Source organism: Lepidochelys kempii, chromosome 14, assembly GCF_965140285.1.
Source record: "Lepidochelys kempii isolate rLepKem1 chromosome 14, rLepKem1.hap1, whole genome shotgun sequence".
Lineage (NCBI taxonomy): Eukaryota > Metazoa > Chordata > Testudines > Cheloniidae > Lepidochelys > Lepidochelys kempii.
Genome location: NC_136393.1, coordinates 2,760,340 through 2,787,093, shown reverse-complemented (window position 1 = coordinate 2,787,093; position 26,754 = coordinate 2,760,340). Strand labels below are relative to the sequence as shown.

Genomic DNA, 26,754 nt, shown 5'->3' with positions numbered 1-26,754 from the left:
CCCCTGCCTTACCCGCTGGGCCCTGAGCATCGCCCGCCCCGCCACCCGGCACCCATGGCTCCAGACACCGTCAGCTCCCCGCGGATATGCCCCCTGGGACGGGGGGAGAGCTCCACACTGGGTGGGGAGGGGCAGCAGGGGCTGGAAAGGCCTTGTAACTTCCCCCGTACCCTATGCAGCCTCATCCGACCACCTCCCCGTCAGCGAGGCTCAGGGCCCTCTCAGGGGCCGCCCCTGGGTTTGCTGGGCCCGCAACGTGACGGCCCTGGGCCCAGGCTGTGAGCAGAGACTGCGGTAAAGGTGCTTCCCATGCTGAGGGCTGGGGGCTGGTGATTCCCCCCCCCCTTACCCCCCCCCGGGCACGTGCAGCTAGAGGACATGGGCCAAGCAGGAAGAGGGGCTGGTTGTGGGGCTGGCCTGGCGTGGTGTGGGGGTGGGGTGTCCAGTCCCCTGCCTGGAATGTGGGGGGGCAGCCTAACATGGGGGAGGGGTGTGTGGAGGTGTGTGTAGTCCTCAGCCTGGCATGTCTGGGGGTGGGCGTGAGGTGGGGGGTGTCCAGTCCCCAGCCTGGCGACTGGGGGGACAGGGGTTGCATGCGGCTTGCCCTACGGCTCTTTTAGCCCGTGGTTTTCCACGCCCACCCGCTGGCTGAGGGGCCGAGGGGGTCTCACCCAGGACTCCGGGGTTCCTCTCCTCAAACCTGGTCCACCCGCCGCCCTCTGGCTTCTCCTCCCCAACAATATCCTGGTGCTGAGTGAGTTGCACACGGAGACTCCAGCATCAGTGATTTTGTTGAAGAGGGCGAGCGCTGGCTTCTGGGGCCGTCGGATCCTTCTCGCCTGCCACAGCCTGTGCCCTGCGCTGGCGGGTCCTGCAACGGAGCCTCGGGCGGGGCCTGCCTCGCTGTCTCTGCCTCCCGGCGCTGCCCACCGCCTGGCGGGTGCCCAGGGCCTCTGGCGCTGCTCTCCAGAGGCCCTGGCAGAGGTAGTTCCTGGGTGCCCAGTGCCCCCCCGTCGCTCTTTCGTGCTGGTGAATGGACCCTTGTGGGTCTCTACAGGGCAGCAGCAGGGCCAGCTGCCCTGCCCCAGCGGGAGTGGGGGTTCCTCTGGGGTCCCTGGGGCAGTTCAGTCCCCCGTGGCCCATGTGCTCCTGGCCTCTCCGCTCAGCCTGCCAGTCGGCGCAAAGCACAGCAGAGAGTGCAAGTCGTGAGCTGGGACCCACCAAACTCATCTGGCACCCACCAGGGAGCCATTAGTCGGGACGACGTTAATCCCCGCTGAGCTGGGCTGAGCTGGACTCGAACCAGACACCTGCAGCCTAGGATCCGTGCCTGGTGTGCACCAGCTCCCCACGCGGTCCTGCCTGGGTCGCACGCATACACTTTCGCCCCCACAGGCACACGCACGCGCACACTCATACACCCTCGCCCCCTCCACGCACACACACACACATCCCTGCACACACACACACACTCATACACCCTCGCCCCCCTGCACGCACACACACACACACATACACACACCCCTGCACGCACACACACACACACACATACACCCTCGCCCCCCTCCACGCACACACACACACATACACACACCCCTGCACGCACACACACACTCATACACCCTCGCCCCCCTGCACGCACACACACACACATCCCTGCACACACACACACACTCATACACCCTCGCCCCCCTGCACGCACACACACACACACATACACACACCCCTGCACGCACGCACACACACACACATACACCCTCGCCCCCCTCCACGCACACACACACACATACACACACCCCTGCACGCACACACACACTCATACACCCTCGCCCCCCTGCACGCACACACACACACACATACACACACCCCTGCACGCACACACACACACACACATACACCCTCGCCCCCCTCCACGCACACACACACATACACACACCCCTGCACGCACACACACACTCATACACCCTCGCCCCCCTGCATGCACACACACCCCCCTCTACACACACACACACCCCCTCGCCCCCCCGCACGCACACACACACACCCCCCTGCACGCACACACACACACACACACCCCTGCACGCGCACACACACACACCCTCCACGCACACACACACACACTGATACACCCTCGCCCCCACAGGCACACACATGCGCACACACATACACTCTCGCCCCCCTGCACGCACATACACCCACACACCCCTGCACACACACACACACACGCACACACACACCCCCTGCACACACGCATGCACACACACACACACCCCTGCACGCACACACACCCACACACCCTCCTTGCCCCCCCCACATGCATATACACTCACGTCCCCACCCACACACATGCCCACATCCCCATACACACCCCCGCTCTGCCACCTACTCATGCCCCCCATGCACCCCCCCACATATGCAAACACATCCCCTCCCTGCACCCTCTTGCTCCCCACACCTACACACATGCTCATACCCCCTCTCCCCCCCCACCCACCCCCCCACATCCTTCCTGGCCCCCACCCACACACGCACAGACATAGATTTATATACACACACGCACACACCCCCCCAGACAAACACCCCCCCACATACACACACGCATGCATACACCCTCGACCCCCCCCACATCCCCCTTTGCCCCATCCACACATGCACACACCCATGCCCACGCCCCCCCCAAATACATGCCCACACCCTCCTCGCCCAGACCCACACATGTGCAGACACCCCCCACCCCCCCACATATACGTACACCTGTGCATACAGCTGCACCCATGCCCCCACCCATACATATGTACATGCGTGCGTACACACTCGCACTCGCACTCTGCATGGCGTGTGTCACAGCGGTATGGTAGGAGATGGCAGAGGTAGGTGGCCAGGCAATCTCCATGCTCCCTGGCTTCGGCTGAGGGAGGGATGGACGGCCAGAGGCGGCCGGAGGCTGAGCGTTCCCTGCAGTGTATTTGGTGGCTGACGGTTGGAATGCCCTGCAATAGCCAGTGAGTTACAGCCTGATCCCTGCTGTCCCCGTCCGCTCAGCCATCTGACCCAAACTGCCTCTGGCCAAAGTCTGGGTCCAGCTCACTCTCCACCTCCCCATGCAACGGGTTCAAATCCAGAACCCGGACGCTCCCCCTCCTTAGTCTCCCCACCCGTCTGTTCAGGCCCCTCTGGCCATTCCCCACCCTTTCCTGGGTGGCTGCTGCTTGCCCTGCACCCTCACCCCAACTGGCGGTGGCTCAGCCCCGCGTGTGAACTCCACCACCCCAGCGCGCCGGGGGTTGTGTAACAGCAGCTGTGCGTTTCCTTTGTCTAGCGACCTGGCTTTGCGGAACTGCTTACTCACTGCTGACCTGACCGTCAAAATCGGGGACTACGGCCTCTCTCACTGCAAGTACAAAGTAAGTCTGGGCTGGGAGGGGGTGGCTTTCCGCATGACCCTGCACCTGCTGGAACCCAGGCTCTGTGGGATGACCTGGTCTCAGGCCTGGGGCATCCTCCTGGCCCAGAGCTGCCAGCTGCACTGGGGCTCAGGGACCCGGGGCAGACTCGGGAGCTGGGGTTACTGTAGCAGGGCAGGACAGTTGTAGGCTGGGGGCGGGGGTTGGAGGATGGGAGCCCTGGGCCAGGCCCTGGCGGCTGGGTCCCTTTGGGCTGGTTACTCTGAGCACCTGGGATTCGTTGTCCTCGCCCAGTGTCCTGGGAATGGGGCTTTTGGGTCTCCGCTTGCTTCCTCTCCTCTTCCTGGAGAGAGGGGCCTGGGAATGGGTATGTCTGAGCCTCCTACACTCCCCCTCCGGGCAGGGCAGACGCTGCTTGGTGTGACTCAGAGGGGGGTTCTCCCACAGGAGCAGCTGGCAATGCCCTTCCTCCCTCCCTCCCTCCTAATCTAAACAGGGCCCAGCAGGAGTGGCTGTGCCTTCAGTTATCTGCAGGGGCTGGGGCGCAGGCTAGGGCAGGGTCTGCTCCCCTAAGTCGTGGAGGGAGGGGGCAGATCCCTGCTGCACCTTTTCCTTTCCCTGGGGTTCGCAGCAGCTCAGACCTCACCTGCCAGCTGAGTCCTGGAGTCCTGCGTCTGCCTGGCACCCAGGGCAAGTAGCTGTCTGCAGGGCAGGTCGCGTCAGCCCTGGGGGGTTGGAATTGCTGGGAGGAGGGGGTAGCGGGGGATGGGGGGCCAGCAGAGGGCCGGGCGGGTGCAGGAGGATGTGGTGGGGACACAGGAGAGGCTGAGGCCAGAGGCTGGGGGAGGAGGAGAGGTGGGAAGATGGCGGGGTTGAAGGAGAGGCGGTGGACGGGGCTGGGGATCGTGGGGTGAGAAGTGGGAGGGAAGGGGTTGGGGGGAGAGGCAGTAGCCAGGAGAGCAGGGGCAGGGGAAGGGAGGACATGGAGGAAGAGAAGCTGGGGAGGAGATGAAGCGGGGGAAGAGGAGCTGGGTGGGGGCTGGGGGAAGGGGGAAGCAGGGGCCTGGCGGGGAGGAGCTGGAGGAGGATGGGGGGGGAAAGGGGGCAGCAGGGGGCTGGGGGAAAAGGGAAAAGTGGAGGGGAAATGGGGAGGCAGGGGGCTGGGGGGAAGAGGAGAGGTGGAGGGGATGCGGGGAAAGAGGGGCCCTGGGCAGCAGGGGGCTCGGGGGAAAGAGGGGCCTGGGGCAGCAGGGGACTGGAGGGGGTTGGGGGAAAGAGGGGCCTGGGGCTGCAGGGGTTTGGGGGGTGCTTGGGGGGAAGAGGGGCCTGGGGCAGCAGGGGGCTGATGGGGGGATGGGGGGAAGAGGGGCCTTGGGCAGCAGGGGGCTGTGGGGGGGCTGGGGAAGAGGGGCCCGGGTCAGCAGGGGCTGGGGAAGAGGGTCCCGGGGCAGCAGGGGCTGGGGGGTGCTGGGGAAGAGGGGCCTGGGTCAGCAGGGGTTGGGGGGTGCTGGGGAAGAGGGGCCCGGGTCAGCAGGGGCTAGGGAAGAGGGTTCCGGGGCAGCAGGGGCTGGGGGGTGCTGGGGAAGAGGGACCTGGGGCAGCAGGGGCTGGGGGGGCTGCTGTCACACCTGGCCGTGCCGGCCCCTCACGCGGAGGTTGACGTTCTCTTCTCGCGCTGACCCCGCATACTTGGCAGGGTGACTACTTCGTGACGGCCGACCAGCTGTGGGTGCCGCTGCGCTGGATCGCGCCCGAGCTCATCGACGAGGTGCATGGCAACCTGCTCATTGTGGATCAGACCAAATCCAGCAACGTCTGGTGAGCGCAGGGCCCAGGCGGGGCACGTGCCAGGCGGCCAGCAGCCCCTGCGCTCCCCCAGCCCCCGCCTGTGTGCGAGTGACTCAGGCCCTGCCCTCAGCTGGCGTGCGGGTGGAGTCGGGCTTGTGTCCTGGGTCAGGATGTGTCAGGGCCTTGTGGTCTGGTAGGCGAGGCTGAGCCCTTGGGGTGTGGGGTGGGGGACAGGGCAGGGCTGCCACTCCCATATGGACCCCGCAGGGGATGGGCCTCCCATCCTGGAGAGTCACAAGGACCTATGCATGTCCTCAGCCCTGGCAGGGGGGGCACTGTCGCTGGAGATGGTCTGAGGCCAGGTGTCACGGAGTCCCCGGGCGATGCTTTGGAACTGCTCCCCATGAAGCCAGGCAGGACTCTGGGGAAGTCTCCTTTCTGGGAGCAGCCGGTCTGCAGGACACACGGCTCACACAGCTTCCACCTTCCTGGGTCTGACCTTGGAGCATGCAGCATCCTCTGCCCTTCCGTGCGCTTCCCTCAGCGAGTCCGCCCAGGCAGGGTCCTGGGGAAGCCAGAGGGTCCTGTCCCCCAACTCCGCAGTCAGACGTGACTCTCAGCCAGCCACTAAAACAGAAGGTTTATTAGAGGACAGGAACATGGTCTAACACAGAGCTTGTAGGTGCGGAGAACAGGACCCCTCAGCCAGGTCCAGTTTGGGGGGCAGTGAGCCAGAGAACCACGGCTGCACTTCACTCCTCGTCCCCAGCCAGCCCCAAACTGACTCCCCCTCCAGCCCCTCTTCCTCTGGGCTTTGTCCCTTTCCTGGGCCAGGAGGTCACCTGATTCCTTTGTTCTCCAACCCTTTAGCTCTCACCTTGCAGGGGGGAAGGGCCCAGACCATCAGTTGCCAGGAAACAGGGTGTCGGCCATTCTCTGTGTCCAGACCCCTGCACACACCTGCCCCCTAGGGCTCTGCAATGATCATACACCCTTATCCCACCACCTAGCTACTTAAGAACTGCCTAGGGGAAACTGAGGCACACCACCCCCAATATTCAGAGGAAACATTAAGAACAGTCCCGCTTCGTCACACCAGGGCTTTACAGGAAGTCAGCATGCGTCATCTGACTGGCACCACCTGCCCTTAAAATCTGAGATGGATCCCCAGCTGCGTGAACAGACATAAGCCCAGTGGAGCGGGGCCTGTTCACGCCAGGTGGGGATCTGGCCCGATGGCCCCCGTGGAGTGGGGCCTGTTCACACCATGGTGGATCTGGCCCACGGACGCCAGTGGAACGGGGCCCATTCATGCCAGCTGGGGAGCTGGCCTCTTTCCTCCATCTCCGGACGGCCCTGCCCCTGCGTAAACCAGAGGCCTGAGCCTGCAGCTGCCTGTCTTGCCCAGGTCAGTGGGGCCAGCTGGGGCACGTCCCTCCCTTGGCCTTTCCTCTCTGCTAGTGGTTGTCCCCTACCCTGCCGTGCTGCCAGGCCACACACTCGTCCCTGTCTCTGCAGGTCTCTGGGCGTGACGATCTGGGAGCTGTTTGAGCTGGGAAACCAGCCATACTACTGTTACTCCGACCGGCAGGTGCTCACCTACGCCATCAAGGAGCAGCAGCTCAAATTGCCCAAACCCCAGCTGAAGCTGTTGCTGTCTGAGCGCTGGTGAGGAGCGTGCCGCGGGCACCGGGCTGGGGTGGAGTTGCCAGGTGCTGCCGGAGGGTGGCAGATTTCCGCCTGCCTCAGGCCTCCGACTCCCGTGTTAGCAACTTGTTTGCCGAACGCTCTCCTATTTGTGCATCCTCCCTTCCCCTCCGGTTCCTCTCTCCTGGGCTGGCTCTGGGCAGGGGGGCATTGAGGGGCCCGGTGCCATCTGCTGAGCGGGGGCAGTCCTGCTGAGCAGTGAGTCAGGATGCACGTGGTGGCGCTGTGTGCAGGCGAAGGGTGGGCGTGTGCCCGTGCCCAGCCGCCCTCTCACCGGCTGGTGGAAGATGGCCTTGCGGCTGGGGCTGGCAGGGAGACGGGGGCTGGGGAGCGTGCAGCCATAGGCTCCTGCCGGAGCGGCCGCAGGCAGGCGGGGGCGCTGTGCAGGGACAGACGCCAGCGTCCTTCTGTGTCGCAGGTATGAGGTGATGCAGTTCTGCTGGCTGCAGCCCGAGCAGAGGCCGACCGCGGAAGAGGTGCACCTGCTGCTCTCCTACCTGTGTGCCAAGGGGGCGACGGAGGCAGAGGAGGAGTTCGAGAGACGCTGGAACTCCATGAAGCCCAACAGCAGCTGTCACCGCAGCACTGAGGTCTCCTCCTTCCCGCTGCTGGAGCAGTTCTCTGCCGAAGGCTTCCACTCGGACGGGGACGACGTCCTGACTGTCATGGAGACCAGCCAGGGCCTCAACTTCGAGTACAAGTGGGAGCCCAGCAAGGCTGAGTGCTTCCAGGTGCCCGCGGGGGCCCTGAGCCCGAGCAGTGCCGCCCAGTACCAGGACTTGTACTGCCCCACCAGCTCCATGGGGCGGCTGAGTCTTGGCGTCTCGCCGTCCTGCTACGAGTGCAAGCAGCAGGGCTGCCCGAGCCTGCACGCACCCAGCGTGGTGCCCACCCTGGGCGCCCACAGCCCCTCGCTCAGCAGTGAGTACTACGTCCGCATCGAAGGGCCCTCAGAGGGTCGCACCGAGCTGGACTATGCCATGTGCTCCTACAGCCCCAACTGTGAGTATGGCTCCGCGGCCAAGGGGTCCCGCTGGCAAGCCAAGGGGGGCCAGGACAGTGGCACGTATGACTCAGATAACAGCCCCACTGGCTCCCTGACCATGGAACCCCTGCTGGGCCCCGCCCCGCCCAGCGAGGGCTCTTGGGAGCATCCCGATTACTACCCCTACCAATGCCACAGCCAGGAGCCCCCGTACTACCAGCCATCCCCAGGCAATGGCGCCGACCACTACCTGCTGGAGGAGGAGCCCTTGGAGGCCGGCAGCAAGGAGTGGCAGGTCCCCAGCTTCCGGAAGAACATCTTTCAGGACCCTCTGGGCATCTCCCCATCAGTGAACTGTGCCTACGGCCCCCCGGGTTATGAGGAGCCCCACCCAGCCCCCTTGGGGGGGAGGCTGCTGGAGTGTGTGGGGCAGAAGGTGGCCAGCAGGACTCAGGGCTCCAGGCTGGACTGCATCACCCTGGAGCTGGGTGAGGAGAGCCCGTGTGGCAGCCCCCAGTGCGGGAGCAGAGAGCACGTGAGCGGGCTGGTCCCAGAGGATGTGAACACAGAGGTGCAGAGACAGCACTGGACGTCCAACAGCTCGGCCAACAACAACAGCAGCAACTGCCCCCCTCCGCCCTGCGAGCCCCCTGCCAACGACAGCTGGTGTTACCGCCACATGATCACCTTCCGGGGACTTATGGCCGAGCCCCTGGACTCGGTGCCACGTGACGAGGCCCGGCTCAGGGACGCCTTGCAGGAGAGGAGGAGCCCGTTGGTCAAGGACTTGCAGCTAGCACTGCAGGACCAGCCCCTCACCGAGAACCATAGCTTCTGCTTGGATCCTGGGCAGCGCAGGACCCCGAGCAACAAAGAGGACTCTTCCTCTTCCTCCTCTTCCTCCCCCCACGGCCTGGGAGACTGGGAGAGCCATGACTCATCCGCTTTCGACCTTTTGGAAGACACAGCGCTGGCCGGCGTTTCCGGATCACGACGTGCCTCCGGTGCAGCGCTCCCTACAGACTCCTCGGCCGGAGCTGCAGCCCAGACGTGCCTGGATGATGCCAGCACAGTATCAAGACAAGCCGAGAGAGGGGAGGGGAATCACCATGCCCAAATGCCACAGCCAAGGGGTATGGATCCACCAGGGCCTGTTGATACGGGACATGCCGAGACAGGGGCAGCTTGCCAGCTATCTGAGAGCACCACTATGCCAGCTGAGGGGCCAGCCCTCCTGCTAAGTCCTGGGGAGTGGGCTGTCCCGTATGCCCACACAGAAGGCAACTCTTGTGCAGACTGCACCCAGATCCCTTCAGAGGCTTCTGAGGCAGCTGGCAAAGTGCCCGGAGACATTGCAGTGCAGAGTGGGAAGAGCATCACAAGTGACCTGGACCGGACCCCAGACAAGACCTTCTCCAGCACCAGCTTCCCTGACATGGATGACTGCAGCGACGAAGATACGACGGAGCTCACGTCTGGTGTATTCACTGACTTCTCCGGAGACTTCGTGGAACGAGTGGACGTGATCCCATCCTTCAAGTCTCTCCAGAAGCAGGTGGGGACGCCGGACTCCCTGGAATCCCTCGACATCCCATCCACAGCCAGCTCCTGCGAAGTCTTCAGCCCCATCAGCTACATCCCCTCCAGCCAGCCCAAGGCCCTGGACAGCGGCTATGACACCGAGAACTATGAGTCCCCGGAGTTTATCCTAAAGGAGCCGCATGAGCCCAGGGAGCCAGAGACTTTCACCCACCTGGGGAAGTCGCCTGTAGGCCTGGCAGCGGGCGAAGGAGATGTTGTGGCCTCAGAGATGCACCTCTCCTCATCCTTCAGCGCTGAGCTTCACGGCCTGAGCGAGAAGAACCCGTACCGTGACTCAGCCTACTTCTCAGACTACGACACCGACGCCGAGAGGTACCTCAAGGAAGATGAGGACAGCGATGGGTCTGAAGCGCCGGACAGGGAGGCGGGGTGCTCGCAACTGGATGCACAAGACCTGGGAAGAGCCCCGAGCCAAAACAGTGATGGGGAGGAGCCACCCCAGCCCTGCCACACCCCTGACAGCCCTCAGGGAGCTGCTTGCAGCATGGGGACTGGAGTTGCTGGTGTAGGCTTCTCAATGGCAGGTGAAGGGGTGAGCCCCAGGGAAGGGAGTGTCCAGGCTGCCCACCCAGAGCCAGAGCTGGAGCCGGAAGGTGCCGCCAGGGCTGAGGAGACAGCTGCAGGCCACAGACCAGACTCAGACTGCTCCAGAGATACGAGCTGGGAGGAGTGCCCTGCCATCCCCAGCATCCCAGCAGGGTCCGTGCCATGCAAGTCCTTCTTCCTGTCACCCATGGTAATGAGCCCGGAGGGCCCAGTCCTGCTGGTCCTGGCCAAAGCTGGTGGGGAAGAACTCATGCAGGAGGGGCTCTCAGGCCCGCTGGGTGAGGCTGTGGCTCCTAGCTCCGAGCCTGAGGGGCCAGAGCACCCGTTAGAGGAGCCAGGGGTGCGAGTGGCCCCAGAAGGGGAAGCACAGGAGGGTCCTGGCAGGGCCCTGGCAGAAGAGTTGTCACTAGCTCAGGGCCAGCAGTTGTCCCTCGACCTCTCCCTGTGGCAGGCCCACGCGGAGCTGCGGCCACCCGGCCCCGAGTGGCGGGAGGAGCCCGAGGAGGAGGAGGAGGAGGACACCGAGGACAGCGACGAGTCGGACGAGGAGCTGCGCTGCTACAACATCCAGGAGCAGAGTGAGGAGAGCGAGGACGAGCCGGCTGCTGTGCCCATTGTGGTGGCTGAGAGCCACAGCGCCAGCAACCTGCGCAGCCTGCTCAAGATGCCCAACCTGCTGTCCCAGGCCTTCTGTGAGGACCTGGAGCGGAAGAAGAAGGCCGTGTCCTTCTACGACGACGTCACTGTCTACCTCTTTGACCAGGTGAGCAGCCCTGGGGTCTAGTCGCTGTCTTCCCGCGCAGTGAGCTCAGGAGGGCAGCAGACTGGCACCAGCCGGGAGGGCGTCCCAGGGCTCTGTCCCCAGCTCCCTCCACATCCCAGCCCAACTGAGCTGGGAAGACTGGGGAGGCCTTTGTGACAAGGGGCCTCCATCCATTTTCCAGTCAGTGGGTGCCAGGCCCCCGAGGGCACACACTGGAATATCTGGGGTGGCAGCACCCTCGCGGCCTGGCTCTCAGGCATGTGTCTTTATGGGGTGATTTTCCAAGGTGTCTTTTAATGTCCAGGAAAGTCCCACTCGGGAGCTCAGTGATCAGACGTTCCCAGAGGTCACGGCCCCTTCGCCGCAGCCCGTACAGAGCAACAGCATCAGCCCCACAGGCCCGGTGGACAGACTGAGCGCATCTGACGACTCCTCGGATGGCAACGCCTCTGAAGAGAGTGAGGGCTCGTGGTGGGCAGAGTGCCCAGAGCTGGGGAGCGATGCAACTGTATAACTGCCAGTGGCTCTGGGCATGGGCCCCTGTCCCACCACCTCCAGGCCTGCTTCCCCTGGGCATGGCAGGCGTCAGGTGGCAATAGCACAAGGCCCCAGAGAATCCGGAGGCGAATCCACATGGACTGCAGTGGGAGCACTGTGCTAGGATGGAGCTCGAATTGAGAGCCCACAGGCTGAGGGAGAGAGTGGGCACAGCCGTAATGATGAGCCCAGCCAAGGGACGGCAGGCTGTGGGGGGCAGTGGGCAGGGTAGTAGCGATGGGCCTGGCTGAGGGCTGGCAGGCTGAGGTGGGGCGGCAGGAGCAGGAGCGATGGGCCTGGCCGAGGGCCGGCAGGCTGAGTGGGGCGGCGGGAGTGGGAGCGATGGGCCCGGCTGAGGGCAGGCAGGCTGAGTGGGGCGGTGGGAGCGATGGGCCTGGACGAGGGCCGGCAGGCTGAGGTGGGGCGGCGGGAGTGGGAGCGATGGGCCTGGCTGAGGGCTGGCAGGCTGAGGTGGGGCGGCGGGAGTGGGAGCAAAGGGCCCGGCTGAGAGCCGGCAGGCTGAGGTGGGGCGGTGGGAGCGATGGGCCTGGATGAGGGCCGGCAGGCTGAGGTGGGGCGGCGGGCGCGGGAGCGATGGGCCCGGCCGAGGGCCGGCAGGCTGAGGTGGGGCGGCGGGCGCGGGAGCGATGGGTGTGGCCGAGGGCCGGCAGGCTGAGGTGGGGCGGCAGGCGCGGGAGCGATGGGTGTGGCCGAGGGCCGGCAGGCTGAGGTGGGGCGGCGGGAGCGCGAGCGATGGGCGTGGCCGAGGGCCGGCAGGCTGAGGTGGGGCGGCGGGAGCGCGAGCGATGGGCGTGGCCGAGGGCCGGCAGGCTGAGGTGGGGCGGCGGGCGTGGGAGCGATGGGTGTGGCCGAGGGCCGGCAGGCTGAGGTGGGGCGGCGGGCGCGGGAGCGATGGGCCTGGCCGAGGGCCGGCAGGCTGAGTGGGGCGGCGGGCGTGGGAGCGATGGGCGTGGCCGAGGGCCGGCAGGCTGAGGTGGGGCGGCGGGCGCGGGAGCGTTGGGCCCGGCCGAGGGCCGGCAGGCTGAGGTGGGGCGGCGGGCGCGGGAGCGATGGGCCTGGCCGAGGGCCGGCAGGCTGAGGTGGGGCGGCGGGCGCGGGAGCGATGGGCGTGGCCGAGGGCCGGCAGGCTGAGGTGGGGCGGCGGGCGCGGGAGCGTTGGGCCCGGCCGAGGGCCGGCAGGCTGAGGTGGGGCGGCGGGCGCGGGAGCGATGGGCCTGGCCGAGGGCCGGCAGGCTGAGGTGGGGCGGCGGGCGTGGGAGCGATGGGCGTGGCCGATGGCCGGCAGGCTGAGGTGGGGCGGCGGGCGCGGGAGCGATGGGCCTGGCCGAGGGCCGGCAGGCTGAGGTGGGGCGGCGGGCGTGGGAGCGATGGGCGTGGCCGAGGGCCGGCAGGCTGAGGTGGGGCGGCGGGCGCGGGAGCGTTGGGCCCGGCCGAGGGCCGGCAGGCTGAGGTGGGGCGGCGGGCGCGGGAGCGATGGGCCTGGCCGAGGGCCGGCAGGCTGAGGTGGGGCGGCGGGCGCGGGAGCGATGGGCCTGGCCGAGGGCCGGCAGGCTGAGGTGGGGCGGCGGGCGTGGGAGCGATGGGCGTGGCCGATGGCCGGCAGGCTGAGGTGGGGCGGCGGGCGCGGGAGCGATGGGCCTGGCCAAGGGCCGGCAGGCTGTGGAGTGGGCACAGGGGGCACAGCAGCAATAGGCTGCTCCCTGGTGTGTCACTGTGTCGTTTTCTTCTCCAGGCAGTGGATTCGAGTGGGATGACGACTTTCCGCTCATGCCCGTGAAGTCATCGTTAATGTCCTCACTGACGGTGACGCCGGTGACGCCAGTCTCGGCCGTCCCCAGCCTTCCCTCGCTGGTCCCAGTGCAGAAGCAGGTGCTGCCGATCCAGTTCTCCCGGTTCTCCGTGTCTGCTGCGCCGGTGTCCAGGTTCTCCATCACACACGTCTCTGACTCGGATATAGAGTCCGTAGGAGGTGAGGGCTGAGGTTGGGTGCTCAGCACAATGGGGAGCTGATGATGAGACTTGGAGCCATCTCTCTTTGAGCTGTTTTGTCTAGTGTGCCGTGCGTGGCTGGGTCTGCCTGCAGCCCTGGACCTGTCTTGTTGCCTTGGGATCTGTTATAGGAAGCAGAGTGGGGTGGTTTGGACCCAGAATGGGAGCCACGAACTCCTGAAGTCCACTCAAACTCTGATACTGGCAAGTCCCTCTCCCCTAGGGGGCCCCAAACACCAAATCAGGGAGCTCATCGCCTGTAGACGTACTGCAGGCTTAGGGAGGGAATACACAGAACTGGGAGCCAGGACTCCTGGCTGGGTTCTACAGACATCTCTGTCACTGACTTGCTGAGTGACCTTGGGTAAGTCACAGCACCCCCCACCCCCACCCCCCGTGCCTCAGTTTCCCCATGTATGAGATGGGTGTGCCCACCGTGCTGCGTGGCTCAGCGAGTTAATGGCTGGACTCACCAGTACTATTAGTCCTTACTGGGCCTGTGAGGCCCTTGTGGCCCAGCTCTCCTGCTTGTCTAAACGAGCTGTTCTGCTGAGCTTGGGAACTGGAGCTGAAATGTTGTCCCTGTGACATCAGTCTCTCCTCCCCAGGCCCTCAGCCCCCAAGGAGGCTGCCTGGCATGAACGTGGCTGGGCCATGTCGGTGCCCCATACCATCGCAAAGCCGCTGCCCTTGTTGGCTGGGAGTGGTGGACTTGGCACCTCCGTGTTGTACTCAGTGTAGGCAGCCAGCCCTACCAGGTAGGGTGGGCTGGTTCTGTCGAGGTGACATGTCCATTCCTGTGGGCTGGCTCCTAAAGTGCTGAGACCCAGGCCCCCGGGCCATCCCTACCGCTGCCCGTTCTGTCTCTGTTCCAGGCAGCAGCGAAGATGGTGACAGAGACTGAGCCTGCCCACATGGTTGCGTGGAGGTCTCCTGGTCTCGGTGTCGGCCTCAGGGCCAAGGAGAGAGGCTGAAGGACGGGAGCCAGGCACAGCACCCGGGCTCCTGGGACCTTGCTCTATTTTTCTAGGCAGATTTTATCGGAAGGATTTTGTTTGCTGCTAGCCGGACTCGCTCCCGGTGGCACTGCAGCGAGGCGGTTGGTGATGACCGTGCGTATGCGTGGGTGGGTGGGTGCGTGCGTGTATAAATATACATCTATAGATTATAGCATTTAAAGGGTAGCGCTGTGACCGTGCTAACATCACTGAGTCGCCACGCTGGCCATTTTGCGACCCAGCAGCTCACACCTCCTAGCTTCTTGCCCCGCCTCTTCCCCGGCTTCCTGAGACGAGTCCAGACTCGCCCTGTTCCTGTGCCCAACTCGGTATTCCTGCGCTTTCACGTCAGTAGATGGGCGGGGCACTCCACCCATGCTCTCTGCTGCATGGGCACTTGGCTTTTTGGTCACAGGGCACTGCCCGTCTTTGGTTATGGTCTTCCGCCTCCCTGCTGGGTGTTCGTAATCTTTCACTCGCCCCCTCCTCTGAGCACTGTTCTGCCTCCTGCTTCTGGAGCTGTTGGGACAGGAGGGCCCAGGATGGGGACAGCAGGGCTTGATGTTGTTGCTGAGGTCAGGAAGGAGCCATAGCTACGGCAGTGGCAACGGGGTCCTAGCACAGACAGCCCACGTGCCTTGGCTTGGGAAAGAGCCGTGGAAAAGCTGGGGAGAAGGCCTGGGGGGAGTCCAAACCCCCTGAATGCCGCCTACGCCCTAGGCTGATCACTGGTGATTAGAGGAAGCTCTTGACATTTATTTTTCTGTGATTTACTTTTCCAGAATTCTCTTGCTAACAGCACTTGCCCCTTGCCTCTGATCTCCGGCTCCCCCGCAGGGCATCTGGTAAGAGCCCCCTAGGAGCTGCATAGTAAGGGCAGTTTGTTTGACCTGTCCTCCTTGCTTTTCTCCCAGTTGTGTCCTCCCTGGGTGGGGCCCTGCCATTCTTCTAGTGTCACTGAAGCCCAGGTGTGGCACCTGCCTGCCCCAGAATTATCGCTGAGTAGAATGGTACAGGTCCAAGGACAGGGCTGGGCTGGGAGCCAGGCATTCCCAGCTTGGACACGCACTCCCTTGACTCCTCTGTGGCCTTAGGTAAGTCACTGAGCCTCCCTGCCTCAGTTTCCCCATCTGTAAAATGGGGATAATAATACTTGCTTGCCCTGCCTTGCAGGAGGTGATGTGAGGATGGCAGCCTTAATGCCTAGCAAGTGCTCTGTTAAGTGCTAAGTATTATTATCTGGCCATGTTTCCTCCCTGAGGGATGGCTGTACCCTAAGGTGTTTGTGATTGCTACGCAGCAGGGTTTTGCTCATATCGCACCTGTAAAGGAAGCCCTCTTGGCATCGTACCCTGTGCAGTAGAGGGCAAGGCCAGGGCACGGGAGCCCAGTGCTCTCCTTGGGAGTGGGGCTGGCAGCATGGTGCTTGGCACCAATGGGCTTGGCCTTCGGGGCAGTTCTGTGCCAGACATACCAGCAGGTGGTGCGTGTCCGGAGAGCTGGTAGCCGTGTGCTCCTGAGAGGCATCACGTGTGCCGCTAAGCGGGGGAACTGCCATCTGTACTATTTTTGTAAAACCGAACAAAGCTGCTGTCGGCTGAACGAACTCCAATGTGATGTAAGTTATTGTTGCCAAAGAGTTTATCGAGGGGCGAGGTCTCTGTTGTTTTTCATTTTTATTTGTTCGAGGCTTAGGATAATTGTGCAATTCCGACTTCCCGAAGGAAAAGAGACTAAATGGAGCAGAGAGCAGCCTCGAAATCAGGGGTTTGTTTCCTTTTGAGCCTATAGACCAAACGCGGAGGTGAGAAATCAGCCCCCCCATCACTGGCCTTGCCCGCTTGCAGTCTCTGGGAAGGGTGGGGGCGTGTGGCATCGCTGTTTGAATTTGCTTTGTTTTCGATCCTGTCGTGCCTGGGGAGTGCTGTGTGTTTGGTGGAGGCAGCAAACGGTGCCGTACTTAGCGCCCCCGTGGAATGGCGCTGGCTTCCATGGGCATTTCACTCTTGGATTGTGACTGTGGGGCATGAAAAGCACTTTAACTTCTCCCTCCATCGGCTCCTCCCCCGGGTCCCTAGCTCTGCTTGCCTCCCGCTGCTCCTGGCTGGGTTGTTTCCCCTCGCATTGCCCCGGCTACCTGCATGGCCTGGCCCCTGTGCAGCGAGGTCGGTGGGTTTGCCAGGGTAGGAAGGCAGGGCCGCAGTGTGACCTCTGGAGCAGGCGGTGCCAGGCTGATGGCCCAGGCCCTGCTTCGCGCTGGTGTGAGGGATGCCTGGGACTGCCATTTGCACAGTCACCGTTCGGAGGGGTGGGGAGAGCTCTGCACGTGCCGCTGGGAAGTAAGAGGCTGTGCCTTGCCCCCGCCCTGACCGCAGCTCACCTCGGCCTCCCCACCGGCCCAGCATCCTCTGCCAGCCCGTGGGTTGGACTAGCAGCCCCAGCCCCTCCTGTTCCATGGGGCACGGGGGTTGCTGGATGCACGTCCATGTGGATGTGCAGCCTCCGTCCCAGTGACCGTTCCTTCAGGCCCTGTATGGGCCAGCCCAGAGACCAGGCCCTTGGCTCTGGCTGGGAGAGTGCAGGAACGGCCCTGCACAGAACACACTTCCCGCTATGTGGGGGCTCAGACGGGGCAGAGGCCCTGGCCCCATCCCTCTGCATAAGTGGTGACTGCCCCCGTAGCGATGGCGAAGCCCTGCTCCGTGGTCTGCTGCAGCGCCCTCTCCCGAGCCAGGACAGCCTTTCTCCCTCCAGGGCAGAGTCCCAGGGGACGTGTCCTCCACTGCCAGGGACAGCCGGTTTGATTCTTTCCATGTTGCTCTTGCAAGCCTGTGCCCGCCCCCGAGGGAGCTCACTTACCGCTGACCACTTCTTGTCTGCACTGCCCATAGCATTTGGGGCTCCACTGGGCAGCTGCCTTTGTTTGCTGGAGACCAGGGCTGGCCCTTCGCACTTGCCTGCCTCCGTTTTACGGAAAGGCCAAGTGCTGTTGGCAGGGGTTTGGCTCAACACTTGCAGACGTTAGGAAAAGGCTAACCCATTTACACCTGTGTCAGTCTCCAGCAGCATTGCATGGAGCGTGCTGGGTGCTCACTGGCTCACCCTGTCGCTGCCACGGGGGAACGTCAGTGTCCCAGCGCACAAAGGGAGCCGCTGGCTCCTTGGTGCTTTTGCGGCATGACGGATTGGTCTACGCAGCAGGGATGCAAGGCCGAGTGCTTTGCTGGCCCTGGGGCTGCACTGCTGGAGTGATGGGAGGCAGCTGAGCAAGCAGCCGGGGCTTGGAGCAAGAAGCGGTGCGCTCTGACCCCAGGACACCAGCCTGAGCTTGGTGAACCTCCATGGGTGCAGGACTTGAGCCCTGTGTTCTGGGGCTGACCATGGCCAGTGCCAGCTGTCTTAGAGGAAGGTGTAAGAACCCTGGAGCAACAGCTGTTGGCTACTCTGCCCCCAGGCTGGGGCTCGGCAAGGCTCTCGAAGCTAGAGAGCAGCGTCAGCCCTGAAGCCGCTGATGTCAGATCCCTGCCAACATTTCTGGCAGCATAAATGACAACGCTGGCTTGTCTGGCTCCCTAGCCATGACCAAGCCCTTCTTGACTGGTACGTTTGTGGGCTGCCCGACTTCCCAGGGCCACAGGCTACTTACACCGTGTGCAGAAAATATTTCCTGTTCGGGTGCTTGACTTCTCCACCAAGGAATGGGCCCTTGTTCCACCCCTCGCGTCGCTAGCCCCGTCAGTAGAAAATTAGCATTGGCCCCTCTTATTTGTCTCCACGCTAAGGAAGGGCCCAAGCTGCACTGCGCGTCTGCTGAGACCGCTCCTGGCCCTGCCTCATTCTCCTTGCCCTCCTCTGGCCCCTCCCTCCCCATGGTCTGCGGTATCCTTTGGCTGGAAGTGTAATGAGCACAGTCCACAGGCTCCAGATGGAGCCACCCCAGTGACTTCGATTAGAGCAGGAGTTCTCAAACGTCCTGCACCGCGACACCCCCCTCCCCCCCGGCCCTGCTGACAACAAAAATTACTACATGACACCGGGAAGGGGGAACCGAAGCCCGAGCCCTGCCACCCGGGGTGGAGGGGGTGGGGGGGGTAGGAGGGCAAAGCTTGAGGGCTTCAGCCTGGGTGGTGGGGCTCGGCCCTTGGCTTCAGCCCCAAGCCCCAGCAAGTCCAATGCCAGCCCTGGCGACCCCATTAAAATGGGGTTGCGACCCACTGTTAATAACCGCTGCATTAGTGTATCATCCCTGCTGCTGTAGCCTAGGCCTTATAGAGCCCTCCAGTGGGTTAGTGCCTGACGGCAGCTGCCCAGGCCCTTGTGCTGTGGACGCCGATGCCCGGCACTGCGGGCTCAGCTGAGCCAGTTATTCTGCCACCCAGCGACCTGCGCAAGGCGTTTCATTTTTTTCTTCCCATGCGCATTCCAGCCCATTGCATTTGTCAGCGTGTTCCCCTGGTGTGTGTCGGGCTCACGCTCGCTCACGTTCCTCCCGCTCCTGTCCCATCCTGACTAAATAACTTCCCAGCTGCGTAGTTTGCTAGCTCCCTGCTCACCCCCCCCCCCCCCCCCGGCCAGCTTATTACACACATCACAGGCCTGAGGCTGGTGCCGAGAGGCCCCCTGCTCTTAGCCTTGTGCAGTGATGCAAAGGAGCCATGCACGCCTGGTCTGTGCGGGCAGGCGCCAAGCCATGACAACACTTTGCTGCTCACACATCAGGACCCTGCCCCCAAGCGTCTTTAGCGGCCTCTTGTGTAGGACCTTGTCAAAGGCCATTTGAAAGTGGAAATTAGCGGTCACCTCTGGACACGTTCAATGAATTCTAGAGCTAATGGCAGCCTCTAAGCCCTGAGCAGCTGGGTTGCTGCTGGTCCTCGGCTTATTCCCTGTCCCAGGACGGTCAGAAACCCCTGGCTGGAGCACCAGCAGCCCAGCCCTGAGTCAGCAGCTGCATTTATTGTCGAGCAATACTGACTCACGTGCCAGCAGCCCTTTGCCACGCAAGCAGCTTACCGCACTTCAGTGCGCCACATGGGCGTGAACTGGTGCAAGAGCCACTGGCTGCCTTGCATGTGGGAAGACGTAGGCAGAATAACAGTGAAAAGACTCATCAGCATTTAGCTTCGCCTGAGGCCCCTTTATTTCAGCACACGGGCTTGCCATGTGCTGCTCTTAAATATTCATCAGGGCTGGAGCAGTGCAGGTGGCTCCAAAGACTGAGCACCGGCTGAGCACTAAGCAGGTGCTTCCTTGCACCATCAGCTTGGTGGGGTGTTTAATTAACAGCCTCACCTCCTCACCAGGGTGATGGGCCACGGCATCGTCTGCTGCCCCAGCTGAAGCTGACTCAGCCCACAGAGTCTTGGCACCAGCTCACCCTCCCATTGCAAATAAGCAGGGAACTGGGTCTTGGGCCTAGCGCGCCTGTCCTCCCCTGGCTGCAGCATGACCCTTTGGGGCTCTAATCCTGAGTCTACGCCATGAGGCATTTGTAATTTAACCCTTTTTTAAAACGTCTTTCCTTGCTCACTTGTTTGCTGACTCGGTCAAGGCTGCACCTGGAGCACCGACAGCCTGTGTGTGTGAGCAGCCACCTTCCTCTCACACTCACCTCCACCCCACCCCGGCACCCTGGGTGGGGCAAGCATGGTGCCTTGCTTCCCATGTGCACACCTCTCCTCCCGGCTAGCACAGAGTAGAGGCAAACTGAAAAGGAGCTAAAATCCCCTCCTGCCCTGTGATCCCACCCTGGCTAGGCCCTTCAGGTGCAACCACAGCTGGCTCGTTATTATTGCCTAGACGAGGGAGCTGCTTTAGCTGCAAACTGCCTGCTGCTTCTCTTCCCTTGGAGGAGTAAATATTTTGAATTAGTGGCCCCTCCCCATCACCTGGGGAGAGTTTTTTTTTTAAAAGGCCATGGCCCCAGTGCTCTCAAGCCCTACAACACAGCTCACAGCGGTGGGAGCTGTGTGAGGCAAAGCAATGAGGGATGTGTTGAAGCGGCTGGTTTGGGGTGAGGGAGCCCCATGGCGCAGGACACGGGCAGCAAAGACCAGCTGCAGGGGAGCTTGGAAGAAGCAGTGTTACTACTCCCACAGTAATCAGCCTCCCATGCTCTCTGCCCCAGCCAGGCAGGGAGTCAGGCACTGGAGGGTTTCTTTCAGCATGAGGTAAGTTTTGCACTACGGTGGTTGTTAGCCATGGCCCTGCTCTGCAGAGCAACGCACCCCTGGCTGTCTGGGCCTGAAAGGTGCCTAAGGCCAAAGCGTGGTCCCAGGGCAGGTGGTGGGAGGTTAGCTAATAACTGTGCTGGGAGCAGGAACGGTTAATCCCTTTTCATCTCCCCATCATTCCTTCCTTCTGGCTCTGGGGAAAGCTAGGGGCAGACCCCCAGGGTTTGGTCTATAGAGTCAAAAGCATCTGCCTCTCTGGGGCAGCATGAGGCCAGAGCTGCATCTTGGCTATTTTTTTTTTTTCCAATCGAAAGGCTAGTACATTGTATATTTTATCAATACGGGTCATAATTGCTGTATTTTTTATCAGTGCTGATTTCCATACAGCTCCCAGCATGTGTGTCAAATATCATTGGGCCAATAATAAAGTTTTTAAAATAGCAGAACCAGACTGCTCCTCCCATCATTCCCCTGGGCGGGCTGGGGGCCAGGGTAGCCGCCTTGAACCAGAGCCACTTGTGCTTATTAACATGGCTTAGGGGAGCTGGGCTGGGAGGAGGCATTAGATTTTCTAACCCAAACTATCTGCAACCTGGCCTGGCCTCCCCGGGGGGAGTTGGAGGGGATTTGGGAGAGCCCCAGCTCTAGAGTTAGGTAAGTAACGTTTTTCAAAGCACATTGGTAAGGAAGCAATTTTGCTGCAGCTCATTAACACTAGAACCAAAAAAATCTTCCTTGCCTGGAAGTGGAGCAGAGCTTGCAGAAGGGGGGTTTGCTGCATCCTCCAGCTGCTGCGAATGTGCCGTGACCCTGGCAATGAACAGATGCGCCTGAAGGAAGAGAACTACAGCCCCTGAAGCCCTGCTCCTTACCAGCTGCAAGAGAGACACCAATTTCACGCGGAAAAGAAGAGTCATGCACCAAGGCCAAGGATTTGTGGGGTTTATTGCTCATAAATTACTTTTCGAAAAATAGCAATTTCAGGGTACATGGTGCAGCTGCTAGCCTGACTAGAAAGCGCAGGGAAGCAGCCAGAGCGGTGGCCTAGCACCTCTACCGGGCCATGCTGGTTGAGAAGCGAAGCTTGGTTGCCCAAGTTCAAAGCGCTCAGGCTAAGCAGGCTCCTCCAGGCGAGGCAGCTTGTCTGGGAGGGTTTGAACAAGTGCTGGGAGTAGGCCAGGCAGTGCCATGATGAACCACCATGAAAGCAGCCCTCAGCCCTCGCTGGCACGTGGGTTCACCCATGTGCACGGGATCCAGTGCATTCGCACTGTTGGGAGGGGAGCAGTGACCAGTCCTAGGTCACTTGGCTAGGCTCCGAGCCTGTGGGCCAGTGACTGCAGTGCCGGATGCTGTGCACAAACCCTCTCGCTCACACCACAGGAAGGCACAGCGTGATGGTGGGCACCATATGGAAAGCTCCAGGACAAAAGACCCACGCCCAGCGCCATTAGGATGGGGCGTGTCCCAGCAGAGCCCCGTAGCTGTGCCAAGCTCCTTGGTCCCATGATTTCTGGGAGGCCAGGTTCAAGTTCACTCAGGGCCCATTTGCGCAGCAGTTCTGAGTCTTTGGGCCACCCAGGGAGGAATTAAGGCAATATGGGGCCTCAGGCACACCACGGCTGGAGCTGTCCCCAGGGGGTGGCAGAGTTAAGCTGGAGTGGGCAGCTCACATCGATTGGTTCAGGCTGCCTGCACACTCAGGCAAGCATCAGCACCACTCCTTTACATTTTCAGCGCTCATGGACAAGATGCTGGGCTCATCCTAGGCCTCTAGCAGTTGCAGCCCTAAACCGGGGACAATATTGCTTATGCCTTTATCTGGCCTTGGCCCACATGAGCCAGTTACTGCATCTGCAGGGCTGCAGCCTGGCAGAACTTCACTCATGGAGCAGGAAAATGAACAAGTGAGCAAGGACTGGGTGCAGGGACCAGGCCCAGAGAGGACTAGGACAGCAGAAAACTGAGGCCGGTCACTTGTGCTGCCCCTGGTAGTTTCCAGGGTGTTGTATTTGTGCTTGGCACTGCATGGGCGCCTGGTTCAGAGCAGTGCAGTCTCAGGGCTTGTCTAGGCTCAGCCTGCCGCAGGGGGGCAGCTGTAATGCGTTGCTGAGGCTGTTCCCTAGCACCACTGTCTTGAGGGGTTAGGCCGGTTTAAACAGCAGCCCTCGGGCACCAGGGAGTCTTCATACCTCTGAGTGACAGCGTTATGGCCTCGCGTCACCTCAGTGAGAGGAGCCCGCCCGAGCCCTCACTGATGCCGCTGAAAAGCGGGGGAAGTCGCAGTGCGCAGCGGCGCGAAGAGCAGATGGGAGAGTTTGAGACGACACCATTGGACAGATTTAACCCCCCAGGGCAGTACCATCCAGCTTCACCCACAGCCGTGCAAGGCAGCCCGGGGAGTAACTGCAGCTTGGGGCCCACTGCAGGGCTCAGGAGCTCCCCCTGCCTTCAGTGAGATGTCTCCTCCAGCTTAGAAAAGAGAAGCTATGGCCAACAGCGGAGAACTAAGCCAGCGTTCCTAGGTGGGGCGAAGGGCTCAGAGCGGCTGCAGCAAGCAGCCATCGATTAGAGTGGTCCAACATACTTTCCTTTATATAAAAATACAAACACTGGACTCTGCATTTGGTTTCGTTCGCTATGCGGCGTAAGCGGATCAGGGGCTAACTGTACAGCGCCGTAAAGCACCGGCAGCTCTCATGCTCTGCGATCTAGCCATTTTAAAAAAAGTGCAAATGGACAAACACTGAAGAGGGCAACCCCTGCCACAGGCACTGTCTGGGCTTCCTGCCCTGATTTCTAATCTGGCCTGTGATGGAGCAAGGCAGGGAACGACCCAGGCCCGCTGCAGGTCCTGGTCACGCTTTCTTCCCCCCCTTTCTCCTCCCTCATCCTTTAGGAAGGACACAAGGCTGCTGCTCCACAGGACCCTTGGCGCAAGCTCTGGGGTGGAGCTGCGATGTCTATGCCGAGCTGAGGGCAGAGAGGCACTATCTGAGCAGCAGCGATCTTAGTAACAAACAAGGGGGAAGAGAGCTCAGCTAAGACAGAGGTTTCTCAGTAAAGAGCCTGACACCTGCTCTTCTAAAACATACACCAAGCACTTGCGAGAGGAGCCTGGGCTTGGGACCAGAACCAGGCCCTGGGACCAGAACCAGGCCCTGGAAGCATTAGTCTACAGCTGCCCCAAGTTCTCAGCCAGTCACTTATAGGGGCCTGGAAGGCAGACACTAGTGACACCTGGGGAAGTAGCTACTAGCAGGGGGGGTGGCCTCAGGGACTTGGAATGTTTGCAGCCCAGCACCTTTCAAGTCACACAGACCCTCCCGCCTTCAGCCCCGAAAGCTGGCTGCAGCTGCAGCTTGGGTCTTGCAGGTCTCTGGCATTACCGGTAAGAGGGTGAGTATTACTGGTCGCCTCTGCCTAGGGGGTGTTCTAGGGTGAATAGTACCTGACAGAGCTAAATAAAATACAGATTGCACCAGGTGCGTTGAGTGTAAAACCCATTGCAACTGTTTAGCTGAAGTTGAGCAGGCCTGCCTGGGAGCAGCTGAGCCGTGCTAGCCAGCCCTGAGCAGCAGGGTGAGGGAGGACAGCGGCGCTTTGCATGGCTCCGCTGTTCCACGGGCTAAGAATGGCTGCAGGCCCGAAGAAGGGAAGGGGCCAAGGCTTAGCCACTCACTGCCCTCGTCAGCTCTAAACAGCATCAAGGTGGGTTCCGCAAACCTTGGCTGTGTCTACACTGCAGGGAGACACGAGCCCTGTCCACCCGGCTCCACAGAGGGGTGTTAGTAAGGCTTATGCTAGCACAAGCTGCGTAGACCTGACCCACACCACTAGGGGTAGTGTGTAAGGCCGTGGGCCTAGGCCAGGAGTCTCTGTCCCAGTTGCCCTGCAGACATCCTTTTAGAGGGCTGGGGTGAGGGTTACACTGCCCTGCCCTGTATCTTGCTCCATGTAGGAGATAGTCCATCACTAAACCTCAGGAGAACTGAACAGGGTGGGAAGATACAGGCTGGGAATCCAGGGCCGGGACTGCTGTTCCTTCCACACCTGGAACGAACGGTAACAGAGTTTAACCCCCTTGCGCTGAATACACTGGCTCTAGAGGAGACTCCATCAAAACACCAGCTTTAGCCCTTGGCTTCCACGCAGCAGTAGCAGGTGTAAATGCAGCCTAAACATAAAGTTCTGGAAAGACAGACTTGCAAACAAGGAGGCTATAGTGGGTCAGATATAGCAGTGCAGGCGGGAGGCGCTTGCTGGCTCCAGCAATCCCAGGGATCAGCTGATGAAGGGAGCTGACCTGTCGTTGGTCACTGTTGGTTTCAGCTGGATGTTGGCAAAAGGATTTCTGCAGAGAGACAGGAAGGCACAGGTCAGCGGGGGGGAGGAGTGTATCCACTGAGCAGGACAGCTAGTACAATAGGACAGCAAGAGAGACAACCTGGTGAGGCACACACAGCTTTCCCTAGGCTGCGTGGGCTTTGAGAGCAGCAAACACTGCAGCAGGTGACAGGCTGGGCACACGCTCCTGCCTGGCTGGCTTTGCTTTTAGCGTATTCGAAACCTAACCGCACAGCGTGTGTGAGCGGAACATACCGAGTCCCAGCATGGCAGGTTCTTTCCGCCTCACCTCGCTCACCCACTGGGTGGCACTTCTGTAAGAAATGGGTGAATGGACTTACTCTGCTTCCTCGAACAAGAAAAACCCCTTAGGGCTAACGCTACAGCGCTGGATTGTCACAGAGATTTCTACCATGGGGGGTTTGTACTTGGGAGAGGGAAGCTCCTCTCAGCATTTAGAGACAGAGAAAAGTTTTGAGGTGATCTGGGGAGTGCAGGATTGGTTCCTATGATACTCCTACTTGTCCAGGCTATTTTTAAAACCCTAAAGGCTGAAACCCCCTCTCCTTCAGATTCCAGGGAGCTGGGGGAAGCCCCAAACACCAACCAATGACCCCTTCCATGCATTAGGATCAGGACTCCTGGAAGTACAGACCCATGTTCCTTTAACAGAGAAGCTGAGGGATTACAGTGACATTCTACCTGATCTCAGCCCCCAGGAGTGTGACAATTGTGATGGCAGAGAGGAAATTTAGGAGATTGAGGAGTCTGCACCGCAGCTAGTTATCACTGCGCACAGGACAGACTCTTGGAGGGTAGTCAGAGCTCAACTAAGCCTCATTGCAGCAGGAAGGATGGTGGTTTCCACCCAGACAAGCCAGCTGGAGGAAGCTCACTGATTTATCTTGGCACGTGATCTGGGAGTTTCACATCAGCTGAGCTGAGATTTGCAAGGGGAGGTGGCATGAAAGGAGACACCTTAAATTTGGTCGGACCAGACATTTAAACAAAGACATTCCAGTTACAGTCCTTTAGCCACACAAAAGAAACGCAGCTTAGTTAACGCTTCAAAGACACAAATGCTGTGTATTACATCTTATACGCACAGCAGGCTGGCAGATGCGTATTCATGATCCTGATTTATTAACCCCTGGCACTTGTATTGACCTTGCAACTACTTGATAACCAAGTAGGGTGCTCACGCCCTCAGCAGGCCTCCCCTTCCTGGAGCTCTGGAGACCCCCCCACCTGGGATTTTCAGCTCACTCCCCCAACTGCATCAGCTCTGGGCACCCCCTAAACAGGCCGAGGAGTCTGTGCAGAGAAGCAGGTGGAGGAGAGGAGTCAGCCAGAGCACGGGGGAGGGGGCCCTTAGCCTGGACCATTTTCCCCCTGGATGGCTCCTCAGCCTGGCCAGCACTAGGAAAGAGCACAGGAGATTAATAAAGCAAAATACAGATTGGCTCTGAAAACAGCAGCGCAAAAATACCCTCAAGGAAAAAGGAAGCGTCCTCGGGGCCCCACCTACCCCATCCCAGGGCCTTTGTCTGCTCCTGCCCCTGAGCCAGTCAGTATCTGCAGACCACCGGGGGGGGGGGGGGGGAGGGAGAAGGGGAATCCTACACCACAGTACATTACTGACAACAGCTCTGCAGACAGACAGCATCAAACACATTCTCCTACCAGGCTTAGAGGAGACACGAGTCATGGCTGGGTAGGATCCGTCAGGAATGCAACTAGCTGACCACCACCCAAGGAGCGGAGAGAACAGCCACACCTCCTGCCCGCTTGCTCAGGAGATGCTGACCTCAACTGAACCCTCTACCTTGGGTCATTCCTGCTCCTGCCCCCCTAAAGGCAAGGCCACTCAGGCTAATCCAGGAGACCCTCCCCC

General features: G+C 61.3%; 2 protein-coding genes across 10 annotated transcripts in view; one reads left to right on the top strand and one right to left on the bottom strand.

The window, feature by feature from the left end:
• Positions 1 to 20,959, top strand: part of AATK (apoptosis associated tyrosine kinase) — a 64,334-nt gene extending 43,375 nt beyond the window's left edge. For all 3 annotated transcript variants that reach the window (XM_073311961.2, XM_073311964.2, XM_073311963.1), the window contains 7 exons: positions 3,320 to 3,404; positions 5,101 to 5,222; positions 6,711 to 6,860; positions 7,318 to 10,795; positions 11,100 to 11,253; positions 13,086 to 13,322; positions 14,218 to 20,959. In XM_073311961.2, coding sequence (XP_073168062.1) covers positions 3,320 to 3,404; positions 5,101 to 5,222; positions 6,711 to 6,860; positions 7,318 to 10,795; positions 11,100 to 11,253; positions 13,086 to 13,322; positions 14,218 to 14,246 — 4,255 coding nt within the window. In that variant the 3' untranslated portion in view covers positions 14,247 to 20,959. The remainder of the gene's footprint in view (positions 1 to 3,319; positions 3,405 to 5,100; positions 5,223 to 6,710; positions 6,861 to 7,317; positions 10,796 to 11,099; positions 11,254 to 13,085; positions 13,323 to 14,217) is intronic.
• A 482-nt stretch (positions 20,960 to 21,441) lies between these two features.
• The window catches only part of BAIAP2 (BAR/IMD domain containing adaptor protein 2), an 88,747-nt gene continuing 83,434 nt past the window's right edge, over positions 21,442 to 26,754 (bottom strand). For all 7 annotated transcript variants that reach the window (XM_073311971.1, XM_073311967.1, XM_073311974.1 and 4 more), the window contains one exon: positions 21,442 to 24,867. Coding sequence is in view for 5 of the 7 variants with exons in the window: in XM_073311967.1 (XP_073168068.1) it covers positions 24,798 to 24,867 (70 nt within the window). In the remaining 2 variants the exon portion in view is untranslated. The remainder of the gene's footprint in view (positions 24,868 to 26,754) is intronic.